The 16,565-nt window shown below is 43.4% G+C and overlaps 1 protein-coding gene across 1 annotated transcript in view; it reads left to right on the plus strand.

Moving 5' to 3' along the window:
- Window positions 1–16,565, plus strand: part of LOC126260294 (SCY1-like protein 2) — a 963,146-nt gene that overhangs the window by 590,260 nt on the left and 356,321 nt on the right. The window contains exon 8 of the mRNA XM_049957618.1: window positions 8,317–8,447. Coding sequence (XP_049813575.1) covers window positions 8,317–8,447 — 131 coding nt within the window. The remainder of the gene's footprint in view (window positions 1–8,316; window positions 8,448–16,565) is intronic.

Raw genomic sequence — 16,565 nt, forward strand, 5'->3', positions numbered from 1 at the left:
GTTCTGATTCCCCCCTCCCCCAGTCTCTGCTTAGACAGTGCTCTCGTTCCTAACAACCAGAATTCTTTTATAATTGACGATGTTTTCCCGAGTGTGCACAGACATGATGAAGGGTTTTAGCGGTGAGAACGTTTCTGAGACATATGTTGACAGCAGGACGAACATTTCGCGGTGATGCTTCAGCAACGCTGGGCAGGTAAACATGCATACATTGCTAGATGCAGCTCGCATGTCCCATTAGGATCGCTAGGTACAATGCACCCTGTGCTATTCTGGGAAGCATTTGCCATTTTTTGTTTAAACTATATTCCATCAATTTCACTGGACAGTAGAATGCTCCGAGTTAAAACAATGACCCCATACGTGTGAAGGATATCGATTTAATTAGTTTGCATAAATTTTTTATATCAACATGGTGTTAGCAGTACAATAGTTAAAGGGAGGGTGTGTGCGAGTGGGTGACATGGAGCAAAACAGCAGGTTAAGTGCAGAACAATAGATTAATTTGCATAATTGTTATGTAAAACACAAGACAGTAGTTTAAGGGGGAGGGTGACAAAGAAGAATGTGCCAGAAATGTCGTTCAAAAGCATGTGAAATTCGAAAAGTGTACCAGAAAATGGTGAGTGAACATTACAAATTACTTACTTTGCTATCAAAGGCGGTACAATAGTTTAAGGAAATGAGGGTGACATGGAAAACCGCTTAATAGACTAATAGGTTAATTGTCGACAAAAGACTGAACATTAGGTTAAGACACGCTGAGCACAGTGCTGAATTTACAAATCTTTAACATATTGCAGCGTGTCAGCAACTGTGAAATGTACAACAATTAAACAATTTTTTCAGCCTTCAGTTGCAAGGTAATTTTATTCGTTTACCTAGGTTTCGATTCCAGTAATGGAATCTTCTTCAGAACCTATAAATTAAACCACATACAGACATATGTTACTACTACAATGCATTATCAGTCTAATGTTGAATATTAACGAAATTGGGATACTTACAAAATTTACATTATTTTGTGAGCCAAACTCTGGCCATGTCACAGATTAAAAATTAACATTAACGACGCATAATCATAAGATTATGTCAGTCAAAATTAACACCATTGAGGCGAACGTGGACGCTACGCCGGCCAGAAATAAGGACCACACGTAAGCGGCTCGAAAACTAGGCGTTGTGAGCCGTTACGCGGCGAGGCTGGCCGCGGCCAAGCGCATGCGCAAGCGCAGGGGCGAGAGACAACTGTCTCAAAATTACTTAGAGCAACTATACATATAAACAAAATGTGACTGAAAGCCGTCCTAAATTGGACAAACCTATCTATTAGTATAGCAACATTAAACAATTTTTTTTTTTTTTATATAACGTAGTACAAAGATACACATGTACAATTGCATTATAATAAAGGGACGAAGCAGATGGGGTTTTGTTATTAATATAGCCTTTTACAAAATCAGGTACTACATTTGACAGCTTGCATTGCTTAATGAAAGATATTGCCATACCTGTTTTCAGTATTTTATACACTATGTCCATATATCTGTTAGCTGCTTTACTTGCCTCGGCAGGTACAAATTTACAAATCTTTAACATATTGCAGCGTGTCAGCAACTGTGAAATGTACAACAATTAAACAATCTGCTTCGTCCCTTTATTATAATGCAATTGTACATGTGTATCTTTGTACTACGTTATATAAAAAAAAAAAAAAAATTGTTTAATTTTGCTATACTAATAGATAGGTTTGTCCAATTTAGGACGGCTTTCAGTCACATTTTGTTTATATGTATAGTTGCTCTAAGTAATTTTGAGACAGTTGTCTCTCGCCCCTGCGCTTGCGCATGCGCTTGGCCGCGGCCAGCCTCGCCGCGTAACGGCTCACAACGCCTAGTTTTCGAGCCGCTTACGTGTGGTCCTTATTTCTGGCCGGCGTAGCGTCCACGTTCGCCTCAATGGTGTTAATTTTGACTGACATAATCTTATGATTATGCGTCGTTAATGTTAATTTTTAATCTGTGACATGGCCAGAGTTTGGCTCACAAAATAATTTAAATTTTGTAAGTATCCCAATTTCGTTAATATTCAACATTAGACTGATAATGCATTGTAGTAGTAACATATGTCTGTATGTGGTTTAATTTATAGGTTCTGAAGAAGATTCCATTACTGGAATCGAAACCTAGGTAAACGAATAAAATTACCTTGCAACTGAAGGCTGAAAAAATTGTTTAATTGTTGTACAGTGCTGAATATTGGGTTATGCAACATGTTTGCCTCAGAGTTATTTGTGTCTCTGCACGTCAATCTACTGCATTATTTATGAGTAGTTTGCAAGTCTGTAGCCTATTTACTGTGACCTCAAGCACGTCACGGCGAGTGTTTTGTATCAGTGTAATAAATATACTATGTCAAATCCGTCCCTAAATAAATTGTTCCAAAAGAAATAAAGGACACTCCTTCCTCTCTCCAGCGGCCCAGAACAGGCTGAGTCATTTTCCCCCTCCAGACCACCATCTTGGATCACGGCATGGGAGGGACGACAGTGCCTTCTGGTGGCAGTACTGTATACTAGGTCAGTTGGACTACAGACCTCGTGATGGACACACTGTATGTCAGTACTGCCTCAAATTGCTTAAATAAAGACTGCCTGCAAAATAAAGATTTACATCCATCCTATCCAGCACACGCTGAGTCATTTCCCCGCTAATTTCTAGAAGGAGGTGGTGATCAGATGACTTAAGTTAGTGGAGGTAGCCCAAGTGACCTATTTTCCTGCCATTTCTTTTCAGGCTAGTGGAGGTAGCCGTGGTGTGTTGCATTGTGCTGATGGCATTTGAATTTCTTGCAGTTTCCTTGGGGATGGAAGGGGGTACTGGAGTGGTTTAGGTTAATTAATTGATCAATTAAATTAAGTAGTCAATCAAACTGATAAGAGTGAGAGGGGCTATTCCAATAACTCAGAGCTGAAAGTATACCTGTAGTAGCTAGAGGGGAGGTTGGTGGTTGGGGGTTTGGGGGGAGACAGGGAAGTTGTTGGGGAACAATAGGCTAAGTGCCTGTAAATCAAAAGGAAGGATACTTTTAGGAGAACAATAGGTTAAGGACCAGTCAATCAAACAGTAGGTTAAATAGCTCTGAATCAGAGGAGAACAACAGTTTTGCCCCTGAGTGCATACCTGCCCCTGATGTAGGCAACCCACATTCAGAAACATGCTATGATGCCTGCTTTGATCTTCTACTAACGTTTGTGCTCCACTTTCATGTTATATTCACCAGTCAAGGATTTATCCAAAGTATATGACAGGTATTCATTTAGTAGTAGTATCAGTCATCTGGGGATTACTTTTACAATGATATTGGAGATGTCATGGTCTTACAGTTTAAGAGCAACGAATATAACATAATTCTAGTTGAAAAGGATGGGACAGGTTGTCGGCTGTGGCCTTGTGGTGGGGACTATCCCCGAATTTGCTGTATTTACCGGTGTCTGTAAGTGACAGTTGAAATGATCCTACAGGGTGAAAATTATTAAAACCGACAAACTGCAGTGACAGATTCTTGACTGGAAATTGGAGGCAAGAAGGTCCTATGAGCATGTGTCCGGAAATACATAGTTGCCTAGGTAGATGAAGCTGACGAATGGAAGTTCCTTTGACCACGTGCTGTGTGTACCCTGTCTGTAGCGGGCTGTGTCATTGACATAACGTACTGTAAGCAGCAGAATGGTTCGGTATTCATATCGGGAACAAGCCGAGATGGTGTTTATGTATAGCCAAGCAGATGGAAATGGTCGAGAGGCAGCATAGCTATACCAAAATAAGTACCTTTCACAGACACCAAACACATCACATGGGCTTTTGTGTGATTATGGATCCTTTCAGACAGACGAACGTGCAGGGAGGCTGCTGTGACATAAACAACAGACCAATCTATTGCTTACAGTACGCTGCATCAATCCCATAGCCTGCAACACACAAGGAACGCACACATGTCGTCGGAGGAATTTCATTCGTCAGTCCCATCTACCATGGCAATCAAGCATTTTCAGACATATGTTGAAAGGACCTTTCTTCCTCCATTTCCAGTTAGCAATACGCCCCTGCAGTTTGTCGGTTTTATTGATGTGTGTCCTGTATATCTATTATCGAAGAAGTATAGAGAATAGATCATTATGACAATCACTAATGACGTGGTATCTCTTGCTGGCGAAGATGTCATATCTGTTTGGAAATGATCAGAGTGAGGTTGGCTGACATTATACAGTCACTGCCACAGTTATAGCTGGTCGAACGCAAAATTTTGTGCAGATCACACATTATTTGTTATTCAGTTTACCTTACGACTTGTATTAGAAATTTGGTATTAAATAATAGTGAAGAGAAATTAGAATGTAGGAACAACATGTCTCGTTATAGCATACCATGCAGTACACATGTAGGAGCAAAACGTTCATTTGTCTGTGTACTGTATAGCTCGCTTTGACGACATGTATTATGTCTTTTTTATATACTTTCCTTACGATTAGGTGATAGCGACCTAGACCAACTTCTGTGTGTAATTGGTAAACATAGTGGCTGAGCTCTTTACGAGTCTTCTATGCTATGTCACGTAAAGATGACTGAGGTCAAATCTGAACCGAGAAGAATGGACTGGATAAGCAGGTGGTTGCGGAAAATTTCTTTCGACCAACATCAGCTAGTACATGTATAATCTTTTGCAACGAGTTTCTATCTCCTGTATGATATAATGATGCAAGCAGCGAGCAGTAATAAAAGTGGTAACCAGCCATATGTGATTCTTCTCACCGCTGTTGTTACTGGCGTTGTTGTTAATGGTGCCGTGCAATCAAGTGGAGGTTATAAAGTCTGAATGTGCTGTGCCGCTGCAAGAGTGACATGTCAGTTGGGTTGTTTAGCATACCCCTACGATGCTGTTAGGTACGATCCCCAGAGACCTATATACTGTAGAAGGGAAGCTACCCATATGATCATGCAAATTTAAGAGAAACAGTGTTGCGCAAGGGAAAACTTCTTATTGAATGGAAATTACTAGGGGTGGGCCAATTACGAATGAAAGTACAGGTACCCAACCTCACACAGATAAATCAGTTTTCGACTCAACTCACTACAAATGGAACCTAGTGATCTCTATGAAAATATGGTTTATTGCCATAAGACATCAATCAAATGATTTACCCCCTTCTCAACATAAGAACAATTAAAAAGTGGACAAAGAGTTTTAATTAGTAACTGTCACCCTGGCAGAGGTGGGTGGATGCAGGAATGCATGCTATGAAACTATATTATGAATACGGAAAATGACTGCGTAAATGGTTAGTGAATGGCGGAAGAACCCCGTGAAAGTAAGTACAAACACCAACAGATTTTTCAAAGTGTATGATGGTAGCAATGAGCTGGCCACGAGCTTCAAACAGCACAGTTAAACCCTGATGTAAATTATCCAGCTTTGTGTCCCCCTAAACCTGGTTATTGCAGCACCAACTCATGGTTTCCAGAGTTACACGGTTTGAGTTTGGAATACGGCGGCAGTAATGGCTGGGAGTTCTGAGTCCAGCTCAACCTATGCACTGTGCTTCAAGCCAGAGACGTCCCTCTCGGTAGTTGTCTCCAATGACCCATCGATCTCTCTGAAGCAAGTACTTTCTTCGGAAGCCCGACAGTACGTCTTTTCTCTCTGGTCTTCCTGAAATAAGTGTTCTCTGACTTTACATTTTTCCAAGAAATCTGTGAGGATCATTCGTTGGGAATCCAAAAAAAATAATGGCATCCACCAGCTGTCAAAATGGTCCTTGTCTTCTTTGCTTAACTTCCACCAGCATTAACCATGGTTTTGAATACCGTTTTGACTCTGATCCAGGTTCCATAAGCAATCACAAATCGGCTCAAAAAATCTTGCGGATTGCAATTAAACATCTCCAAAGATTGTGCTGAAGTGATATGCCAGACGCACTTTTCATCGAGTGTGAGCAACCATAGCATCCACATCGCACACAGCTTCTTTCCAACCAATTCTTCACGAGGGATGTTATGCATTCATTCAGATGAGATGCCAAACAGTCTCAGCAATCTCGCGAACTTTTATTCAGAGATCTTTCATTACCATATCACAGATTTTGACAATTGTTTGTTTTCTGGAGACCTCAAGTGGACGGTCAGAGCATGTGTCATCTTGGTGCTTGTCCGACCACATTTAAATTCATCAGTCCAAAAGTAAATGGCCATCAGTGATGGTGCAGAGTCTGTGTGAACTTCATTCAGTTCTGTTTTGATTTTTGTGGCAGTCCAAATCTTCAAATGTAAATGTTTTATGACTGCACGAAACTCGGTTTTCCCCATTTTCAATCGCAGTCGACACAATGACCAATTCAGATCTTTTTTTTTTTTCTTTATTGTTATTTCACTCCTCAAAGTGGGGCGGGCTGTCAGCTGCATAATACGCCACTGTTCAGCCAAGAGAGTTACAGAGTAAACATAGTCAAATGAGAAAATAACACATAGCAGAGAATGGTATAAAGTGATGAATAAACAAGAACAAAAATAAATGAGTAGAAATGGTAGATATAAAAACAACATAGACGAGAGCCATACACACATGTGGAGAATGAACACTGTGAGTTGACACGAAAACAAAGAAACACCACAGTGTGAACACAAATGAACGACGCTGCTGACACTGCTGTTGCTGGTGGAGCATAGCACTGCAGACGGCACTGGAGTAACACTGACACTACAACGAAAACGTTAAAATCACTGTACTGAAGGGGACCTACCACCGGGTGAAGGGAGGAGGATGGGAAGAAACTGGGGGAGAGACGGTAGGGGAAAACCAGGAGGGGGTAGGAGGGGGCAGTGGAGGGGAGAAGGAAAAGAGCTGGAGGCCTGGGGGGGGGAGGGTGAAAAGGAAAAAGAAGGTGTTTGGCAGGGGAAATTGAGGAAGAAGGGAAGGGGGAGAGGTAGGGAGCCATGAGGAGGGGGGAAGAAGGAGGGATTAGATCTGGTAGGAGGGGTAGATGGAAGGCACGAGGACATCATCAGGAAGGGGAGTTGGTGGAAGCCACCTTGGACGAGGGTATGGAGCATGTGGAGATGGAGAACAGGCAGGACACTGTGGTACAGCAAGCTAGGGTGGGAGAGGATGGAGGAAACCAAAGGATTGGGGGGATCCAGTTTGTGGGAGACATATGGGATCCACATTCGTTCTAGGAACAGGAGGAGATGGGGGAAGGGAATCAGGTCATAAAGGATCCGCATGGGGGATGGGAGATGGATGTGATAAGAGACGCAGAGAGCATGGTGCTCAAGGATTTGGAGGGATTTGTAGTAGTTGGGGGGCGGGGCAGAGATCCAAGCGGGGTGGGCATAACATAGGATGGGGTGGATGAGGGACTTATAGGTATGTAGGATAGTGGAAGGGTCTAATGCCCATGTTCGACCAGAGAGGAGTTTGAGGAGATGGTTACGTGCCTTGGCCTGGACTGTGGGAAGATGGGGGGGGGGGGGGTCCAGGAAAGGCGGCGAGGTCCGCCTGATAGGGTGAGAGCAAGATGGAAAGGTGATCTCTACCTATAGGGTCAAGGATATCCGCAGTAATGCGCCCAAGGAGGCAAGGGGTACGTAGGGAGTGGGATTCTGGGTGGGTATGTTGAGGGAGAGGGAGGAGTTCACCTTGGAGGGTGGGAATATACCGATGCCACCGCTGTAGCTGTGCGTGTGTGCGGCTGTGGATGTTGAGGTCGGCGGCAATCACGTAGGAGGAGAAGGTGCGGTCTATGTGGGCGAGGAAATCATATGGGGTCAGGGCATTGGGGCGGATGTAAATGGTGGCAAAGGTGACAGTAAGGCCAGGGAAGAAGAGACTGAGGATCAGGTGTTCGGTAGGATCTTTGAGGAGAGATTGAGGTCGAACAGGGAGATGGCGGAGGTAGCCAATGGCAACTTCTTCACGCGCAACAGGAAGGGGATTCAGATCGTTGAGAACAATGAACTTTTCACTGTACATAGTTGAAATTCCTTATACAATCCTTGGAATGATCAAGCTTACCAACCCTGAAGACGGAACAAAAACGTTAAATTCTTTCATGGAAATTAGCCATACTTAACAAACCACCCTCGTATTCAATAACAAACTACTGTACAGTGGCTGTCCCTAACTGGAGCTACTCTCGTGTTTGTTATTGCGTCTGGAGCAGGCAGTAGACAGCGTGATGCGTCGTGTTCCGGTGCCACTACAGCTGCTGATCTGTTGTACTGACACCCCTCACTGACTGCTGCTGTTGTGGTGCTGTTGCAGCTGGAGGAGCAGGTGCACAACGTGCTGCCGCGGGTGCCGGTGCCGCTGCAAGAGGCGGTGGTGCGCCTGCTGAGCCGCGACACGCGCCAGCGGCCCACCGCGCAGCTGCTCTCCCTCATCAAGTACTTCAGGTGAGTGCTCGCTAACGCCCCGTCAACCTCTGCAGCCCGCTCACAACCGGCGGTCTGCGTTTCTAAAGCTGTCCTCATACGGGGCGTTTCTCATCGTCATGCACGCCACGCTTGGATTACATTGCGCCTGGTGCTCGCTAGAAACGATGTGATATCTCACACACAACACGATCCCTCCGCACGATTTCTGGCTGCAGCGGCCTCAAGCGGCAGTTATCAGCTGTATCTGGCTAGCAAATTTTATGAAAATGGATGGGCATAAAATTCCTATGTTAGTCCTACACTACTGGCCAGTAAAGTTGCTACACCAAGAAGAAATTCAGATGATAAACGGGTATACATTGGACAAATATATTATACTAAAACTGACATGTGATTACATTTTCACGCAGTTTGGGTGCATAGATCCTGAGAAATCACTACCCAGAACAACCACCACTGGCCGTAATAACGGCCTTGATACGCCTGGGCATTGAGTCAAACAGAGCTTGGATGGCGTGTACAGGTACAGCTGCCAACGCAGCTTCAACACGATACCACAGTTCATCAAGAGTAGTGACTGGCATACTTTGACGAGCCAGTTGCTCGCCCACCATTGACCAGACGTTTGCAATTGGTGAGAGATCTGGAGAATGTGCTGGCCAGGTCACCAGTCGAACATTTTCTGTATCCAGAAAGGCCCATACAGGACCTGCAGCATGCGGTCGTGCGTTATCCTGCTGAAATGTACGGTTACTCAGGGGTCGAATGAATGAAGGGTACAGCCACGGGGCGTAACACATCTGAAATGTAACGTCCACTGTTCAAAGTGCCGCGAACGCGAACAAGAGGTGACTGAGACGTGTAACCAATGGCACCCCATACCATCACGTCGGGTGATACGCCAGTATGGCGATGACGAATACACCCTTCCAATGTGCGTTCACCGCGATGTCGCCAAACACGGATGGGTCACATCTAGGTGATGCAGCATGTGAAAGATGCTGGATTTGGACGGGTTACTCCTGTAACCGAAATATCAGATCTGAAGATGGTTCTGAATGAACCGAAACCGGTCATATGAATAAAAAAAAATTGCAATCAAGACGGATTATCAATAACATTACAGAATCTGGATTCATCTGAAAAAATGACGTTTTCCCATTTGTGCACCCAGGTTCGTCGTTGAGTAAACCATCGCAGGCGCTCCTGTCTGTGATGCAGCGTCAAGCGTAACCGCGGCTACGGTCTCCGAGCTGATAGTCCATGCTGCTGCAGACGTCGTCGAACTATTCGTGCAGATGGTTGTTGTCTTGCAAACGTCCCCATCTGTTGACTCAGGGATCGAGACGTGGCTGCACGATCCGTTACAACCATGCGGATAAGATGTCTGTCATCTCGACTGCTAATGATACGAGGCCGTTGGGACCCACCACGGCGTTCCGTATTACCCTCCTGCACCCACCGATTCCATATTTTGTTAACAGTCATTGGATCTCGACCAACGCGAGCAGCAATGTCGCGATACGATAAACCGCAATCGCGATAGGCTACAATCCGACTTTTATCAAAGTCGGAAACGTGATGGTACGCATTTCTCCTCCTTACATGAGGCATGACATCAACGTTTCACCAGGCAACGCCGGTCAACTGCTGTTTGTGTATGAGAAATCGGTTGGAAACGTTCCTCGTGTCAGCACGTTGTAGGTGCCGCCACCGACGCCAACCTAGTGTGAATGCTCTGAAAATTAATCATTTGCATATTACAGCATCTTCTTCCTGTCGGTTAAATGTCGCGTCTGTAGCACGTCATCTTCGTGATGTAGCAATTCTAATGGCCAGTAGTGTATTAATACGCACATTTCCTCTCTTGTCCGTGTATTAGTGATGTCTGCTGTATACATAAATAAAAAAATCAACATTCATTAACGTGTTACAAGGCAGAAAGGGCAGTAGAATATATCGATCTCCACATTTCGCCGAGAATCTCGCCTGCTTTCTGGAAGTTCTCCAATTCTAACAAGGGAACCTCCCCATCGCAACCCCTTCAGATTTAGTTATAAGTTGGCACAGTGGATAGGCCTTGAGAAACTGAACACACATTAATAGAGAAAACAGGAAGAAGTTGTGTGGAACTATGAAAAAAATAAGCAAAATGTACAAACTGTGTAGTCCATGTGCAAGATATGCAATATAAAGGACAGAGCGAGTTCAGGAGCGCCGTGGTCGCGTGGTTAGCGTGAGCAACTGTGAAGTGAGAGGTCCTTGGTTCAAGTCTTCCCTCGAGTGAAAAGTTTGTCTTCTTTATTTTCGAAAAGTTATGATCGTTCATTGACGTCTCTGTTCACTGTAATAAGTTTAGTGTCTGTGTTTTGCGACCGCACCGCAAAACATTGCTATTATTAGACGAAAGGACGTGCCTCTCCAATGGGAACCGAAAACATTTGATCGCAAGGTCATAGGTCAACCAATTCCTCCACAAGAAAACACGTCTGATATATTCTATACGACATTGGTGACGGCATGTGCGTCACATGGCAGGAATATGTTGTCGATCCACCTAACTTGTACACTTGGCGAATGGGTAAAAAGATTTTTCTACCTTGCCCGATTTAGGTTTTCTTGTGGATGTGATAATCACTCCCAAAAGACGGACAGATAATAATTATCTGAAAATAAAAAATTAAAATTTTCACTCGAGGGAAGACTTGATCCAAGTACCTCTCACTCCGCAGGTGCCCATGCTAACCACGGGACCACGGCGCTTCTGACCTCAGATCGTCCTAGATATTGCCTATCATACACATGGACTACTCAGTTTGTATATTTTGCTTATTTTTATCATAGTTCCACACAACTTCTTCCTGTTTTCTAGATTGATCTGTGTTCAGTTTTTCAAGGCCTATCCACTGTGCCAACTTATAGCTAAATCTGATGGGGGTGCGATGGGGAGGTTCCCTTGTCAGTAATATGCTGTTAATAAGCGTAGTGAGGCCTGTCAGTTCTCTGTTCAAAGCTGACATTCGCCTTTCCACTTTTTTAAAAACATTTCTCCATGTGATATTGGTAACTAATAATATGGGCCGTAAGCAGTTCTCTTCGAAGTGATTTATGGCGTGTGTAACCATTTTCACCCATGCCACCACCGTGTGAAATAATAAGAATGGGTTTCACTTTGCCTTGACTACCCTTTATAGATGCTGCAAAAGCCTCACAAGACAAAAACGTTTTGAAAGCGTCAAAATGAGATGTCGCCGTAGACAGTGCGAGACTACACTGGTCTTGCGGTTTGATTCCAAAGACTGCAGGTGATTCTCACTTTAACTTGTAAGCCTTCCACTTGTCCACCTGACCATGCATCTACTATGTTGATTCTGCCCTCTGACAGTGGTTGTTGTTGCGATCCTGCATTGGAAGCTATAACTTTTATCAGAATTTTAAATAAAACTTGAATGCTCAGAAAATTTAATGATATGGTGGCCCTGTCGTTATTGTAGTCCGTTATTGATGGATGATTAATATATCAACATGGCATTAATTTTTTATAAAAAAAATTTGATAAAAGTTTATTAATCATGAAATAGGACAAACAACACAAGTTAAGCGAGATGATAAACAAATCATGAACTGTTGGCAACGCAAACAGAAGCAGCAAATAAGTAGCACTCCACTGGGCGGCGCTTGGTTGCCAAAAGACTAAAGTTTATCGGTTTAATCTATTTATCCTTGCTCAAAACATGCACAACGCAATCTGAAATTATCTAACGCAGAATAGACTTTGATGAATCTATTCTACGCAGAAGTTATACTACGATAGTCCAGCTGAGAGCAAGTGGCGAGACTGTGAGGCTGTTTTCGCTAACAAGCTGGTGCAGCAATACGTCACATATTTCTCGATGTGTAGCGCTGTCTCAAGCGATTCTCGTGCCGCAAATATCTGCAGAGTAGCGGTTTGCGGCGTTTGTAATTCGTTATCACGGGGACGAAAAATACAAAGTCGTGGCTGGCGATCTGTTAGACGGAACACAATTACTCACTAACGGAGCCCTGACACTCCCACACGCCAGTCATTCCGTGGACCAACTTCACTCACTTACACGGCAGCGTACACAAGGAGACCAAACATCAAGGCGGCAGGTCTGACACCAATAAGATTGTCCTCGGCACAGTGTGTTGTCCGAGATGACTTGGTTCTAAACTGACGGTACAGCTACCCAGTCGTGACCAGCGCATGTGCGAAGTTACGCTCACGACGGGTGTCTCAAGTGCGCTCGGACACACTCATAACGAGAGTCAAGACTAGAGCCACCTCTGCAGACCGGAGTCAAAATCAGAAACCTCCTTCCTCAACTCTTCCCCTTCCATCAAAACTCCATAACCTCCTACAGTGCACCACATCACCACAGCCGGCCCACACATGTGTTGTGCCAGTCACAAGATTCTACGAGTGTCACGTCTCCCCTCTGACTCGTCTGCTCCACCTCCTGACCAATCCTTCCCCGCTGGAGAAGCAGCCAACTCTGACTCGCAAATTTCCGCACAGCGAGCAGAAGACATTATGCTCCCGAATTCTGTTTCCCATGGCCACTTTAGGCAGCATGTTTCGAGAGTTTTCGTTTAGGCCTAAAGTCTGCAACACATCACTGAGGTCATTTATCTTGATGGTCCGAACGTTACAGCATATCCGTCCAAGGTCCCCGGCTAAACTAATACAAGTGCTTTCGTGTACCAACATAGACTATTAAAGAGCCACCATAAACGTTGCGTTCCGTCCAAAAATTCTTACGAAGACCCGAGGCTTCCCCAAAAACCCGGCAGGCTTAGGGATACCACCTGACGGCTCCATCTATAGCGTCCAATCCAAGACGAACACAAAAATTTGAGGATTTTTGTGAATGCCAGCTCTTTACACAATGGGCTCTTAAGACGCTCTTGTAACGAATTGGCCAGGTGACCCACATTCTCTCCTACGGCTCTGTCCCTGCCGTGGCCAGACACACCTAACAGTTAGATTCAGGTAGGCAGTATTTCGTCTTTTCAACTGAAAGCATTGTCTGCACACTGGTACAAGAATTTCTTGGGACCAGTATTCCGTCCCCAGTAACTACTTTGAGATGTTCCTCTCCCTACCAGCTGCATGTAGCTTCCAAGCCCCAAATGCCCACTGCAACATTTACTGTTAAACAACCAAACTGCTTCCTTCCCCAGAACTCCAGAAAATACTATTCAGTGGAGAGCTATGATAAAAGTCCCACATGCATTAACAATGTACGTGCTACCATCAGTGCCCTCTGATGATAACTTCCTGTCATCTCACAAAAAATGGCGTCTAGAGGTAAGAATAGCACTGAATATGAAAACAAACGAAAGAGTGACTTGTCCTCTCTCAACAGTGCTTGGCACTCCAGATAGCGATGTACTTTGGCCCATTGTAAGTAACAGCTCATTAATTTCACAGACAGCATACACATTTGGAATTAATTTATGTTGAGAAGCAAGCTGAAGTCGTGAACCGGCAGAGAAACTTTGTAATCTATGTGCATGAGAGATTTTTCTATGTGATCGCCGCAGTTAGTCCAATGGCAACACGAGCTTTATCATCTTGAGACAAAGATAACTTTATCTGCACTGAGCCCTGAACTAACTGTCTCCAGAGATCTTTGTACTGCAGACACAAAATGCTCGTCTGGGTGTCCAGTTTGATAATCGGCTTGTGGGCGGGTGGGTCACAACACGCCTCTACGCCTCAGAAGTGCTCCTTTACCTGGGGAGCAAGCGAATATAGGTGGCACTTCTAGATATGTTGAATCCGAGTTCTAGGAGCTTCACGAGTAGATCAGACAGGATAAAGCAGATGCGAACAACTTCACACCATCGGCGTCCTTCGGCAGAAGCACCCAACATACGAGGGTCGTTCAATAAGTAATGCCCTACATTTTTTTTAAAAAAAAAGCCATTAATATACGTAGACAAACGCCTTTGTTGGTGCTTCACATTTGGCGTTTGTTCTGTGCGCCGATGAAGTTTCGAACCGTTCTGGCAGATGGCAGAGCCGTAGTACAGCGTCAAAATGGCGTCTACATACGATTCACGTTACAAGCAGCATGTTGCTATTGAATTCGTGTGTGCAGAAAAAGAATCCGTGGTGAACGTCCATAAACGTTTGTGTGCAGTGTATGGCGATGCTGCAGTTGATAGGGTTACAGTTGGGCAATGGGTAAAGGAAGTTACAGCCTCAGGAAATGCAGAAACAGAGCTCCATGATCAGCAGCGCTCGGGACGTCCTGTCACAGCCACTGCTCCAGACGTGGTGAATCGTGCGGATGCCATTACTCGTGTCGACCGGCGCGTCACAACACGACAATTGGCTCTACAGCTGTCGGTCATCGTTGAAGTACGTCTGCAATCATCGAGCCTCTCGGATATTCAAAGACGTGCACACGATGAGTTCCACGGATGCTCACAGCGGACAACAAGATTCAAAGAAAGGCCATTTCATCTGAATTGTGGGAGCGTCTTGAGACTGACGGAGAGGCCATTCTGTCTTTTGAAGATGACGAGAGTGTTAGTCGTGCAGTAAAAACGTGGCTACGCCTCAGGACAAGAGCTTTTACCAGCTGGAAACACATGTTCTTCCACAACGTTGGCGTACGGCCATAGAACGTGATGGGCACTACTCAGAAAAATAAGACGTGGACAAGACGTGTTGATGTATATTGTCATCGAATTCTGACTCATAACAATAAATATGTTCTGAGAAAAAAACTAAGGGCCATTTCTTACTGAACGACCTTCGTAGCTATGTCTACACTGGCCTTAGAAGATCTGAGTGTTGCTTCCCAAAGCACGGACACACAGGTGCAGATCGTAGTGTTTCCGGATTCTAAGAGCAAACATCTCGCAGTTTAGTTTGAGATTCTTTTTTTTTTAAATAAAGTCTGCATTTGTTTTTTTTAACAGTTTTCTCGGACCGACAATTTCCCATTGTAGTTCCAGTATCATTTTATATTTCGTGCTGTCAGCAGTTAAAGAATTTTTGAGACGCTTTGTAAAATCATGTTACGCACTAAGCTGAGAAATTTTCTCCTTGAGTGCGTCTTACGCCGCAATAGAGCGTTTGGGAGCAATTCAAGAGGTGTGATGTTTTTTCAGATGTATTATGTATAACCTTCGTTATACATGTATATACCATATGTATACCTTGGTTATATTTTTTGTATTTGCTTTTATATATGTTCCTTGCTACTAGTACGACAGATATATAGGTGTAGATGTGATTCAGTTATTGTAAATTGTCGTTATCATTATCTGCATGCATAAAATCAGATGGCGTAGATGTTTAATGATTTTCTATATTAGAAGATGACGCAAGGCCATAGCCCGATATCCATTTATGCTACCTGACGAATAACCTTTCCTCCGTAAAATCGTAAAATGACACGAATAAAAAATAATTAATTTTATAGTTATTTATGAAGTTTTTTGTGCATATATATATATATATATATATATATATATATATATATATATATATATATGGTGGTATTAGAGGAGGGCTTTTCACATATAACCATCCTTCAGAGTCTTCCTTCTTAAATAATCAAAATAAAATGGGAAATGTAAATGTCAATAATGAAATTTGATTTATACAGAATAAAAAAAAGGTCATGACTGTGTAAGAAGGTATGTTTAAAATGTAAAACATGTTTCACATGACCCAAACATTGCGTAAAACATTTATGTAAAACAATTTAAGAAATATGTTTTATTTAGAAAAAGTATATTAAACAAAAGACTTAAGAAACTTAAACTATCGATTCACGTTTGCCTGGTGAACTTTTATTTTCCGTCGTTTAATAATATTTTAATCCTTTTTCTATGAGCAGCCCGACTCTGATCACTCACATGTGCTGTATACCTGTACGCTAGATGTCGATTGATGCTTGAAGCATGTCGTTCTATTAAAAAAAAATTATCTTCTCGTCATTGACAGATGAAAACGTTCCCTATATATAAACTGGATGGCAAAATAATCCCTCATCTGCATACTACCATTAGATGTTAAAATTTTTGCGACAGCTTAGTATATTGAATAATTTTTTATGTATGAAGGCTGTTTCGATTTACTTTTATCACGCC

The sequence above is a fragment of the Schistocerca nitens genome, chromosome 5 (assembly GCF_023898315.1).
Source record: "Schistocerca nitens isolate TAMUIC-IGC-003100 chromosome 5, iqSchNite1.1, whole genome shotgun sequence".
NCBI classification, from domain to species: domain Eukaryota; kingdom Metazoa; phylum Arthropoda; class Insecta; order Orthoptera; family Acrididae; genus Schistocerca; species Schistocerca nitens.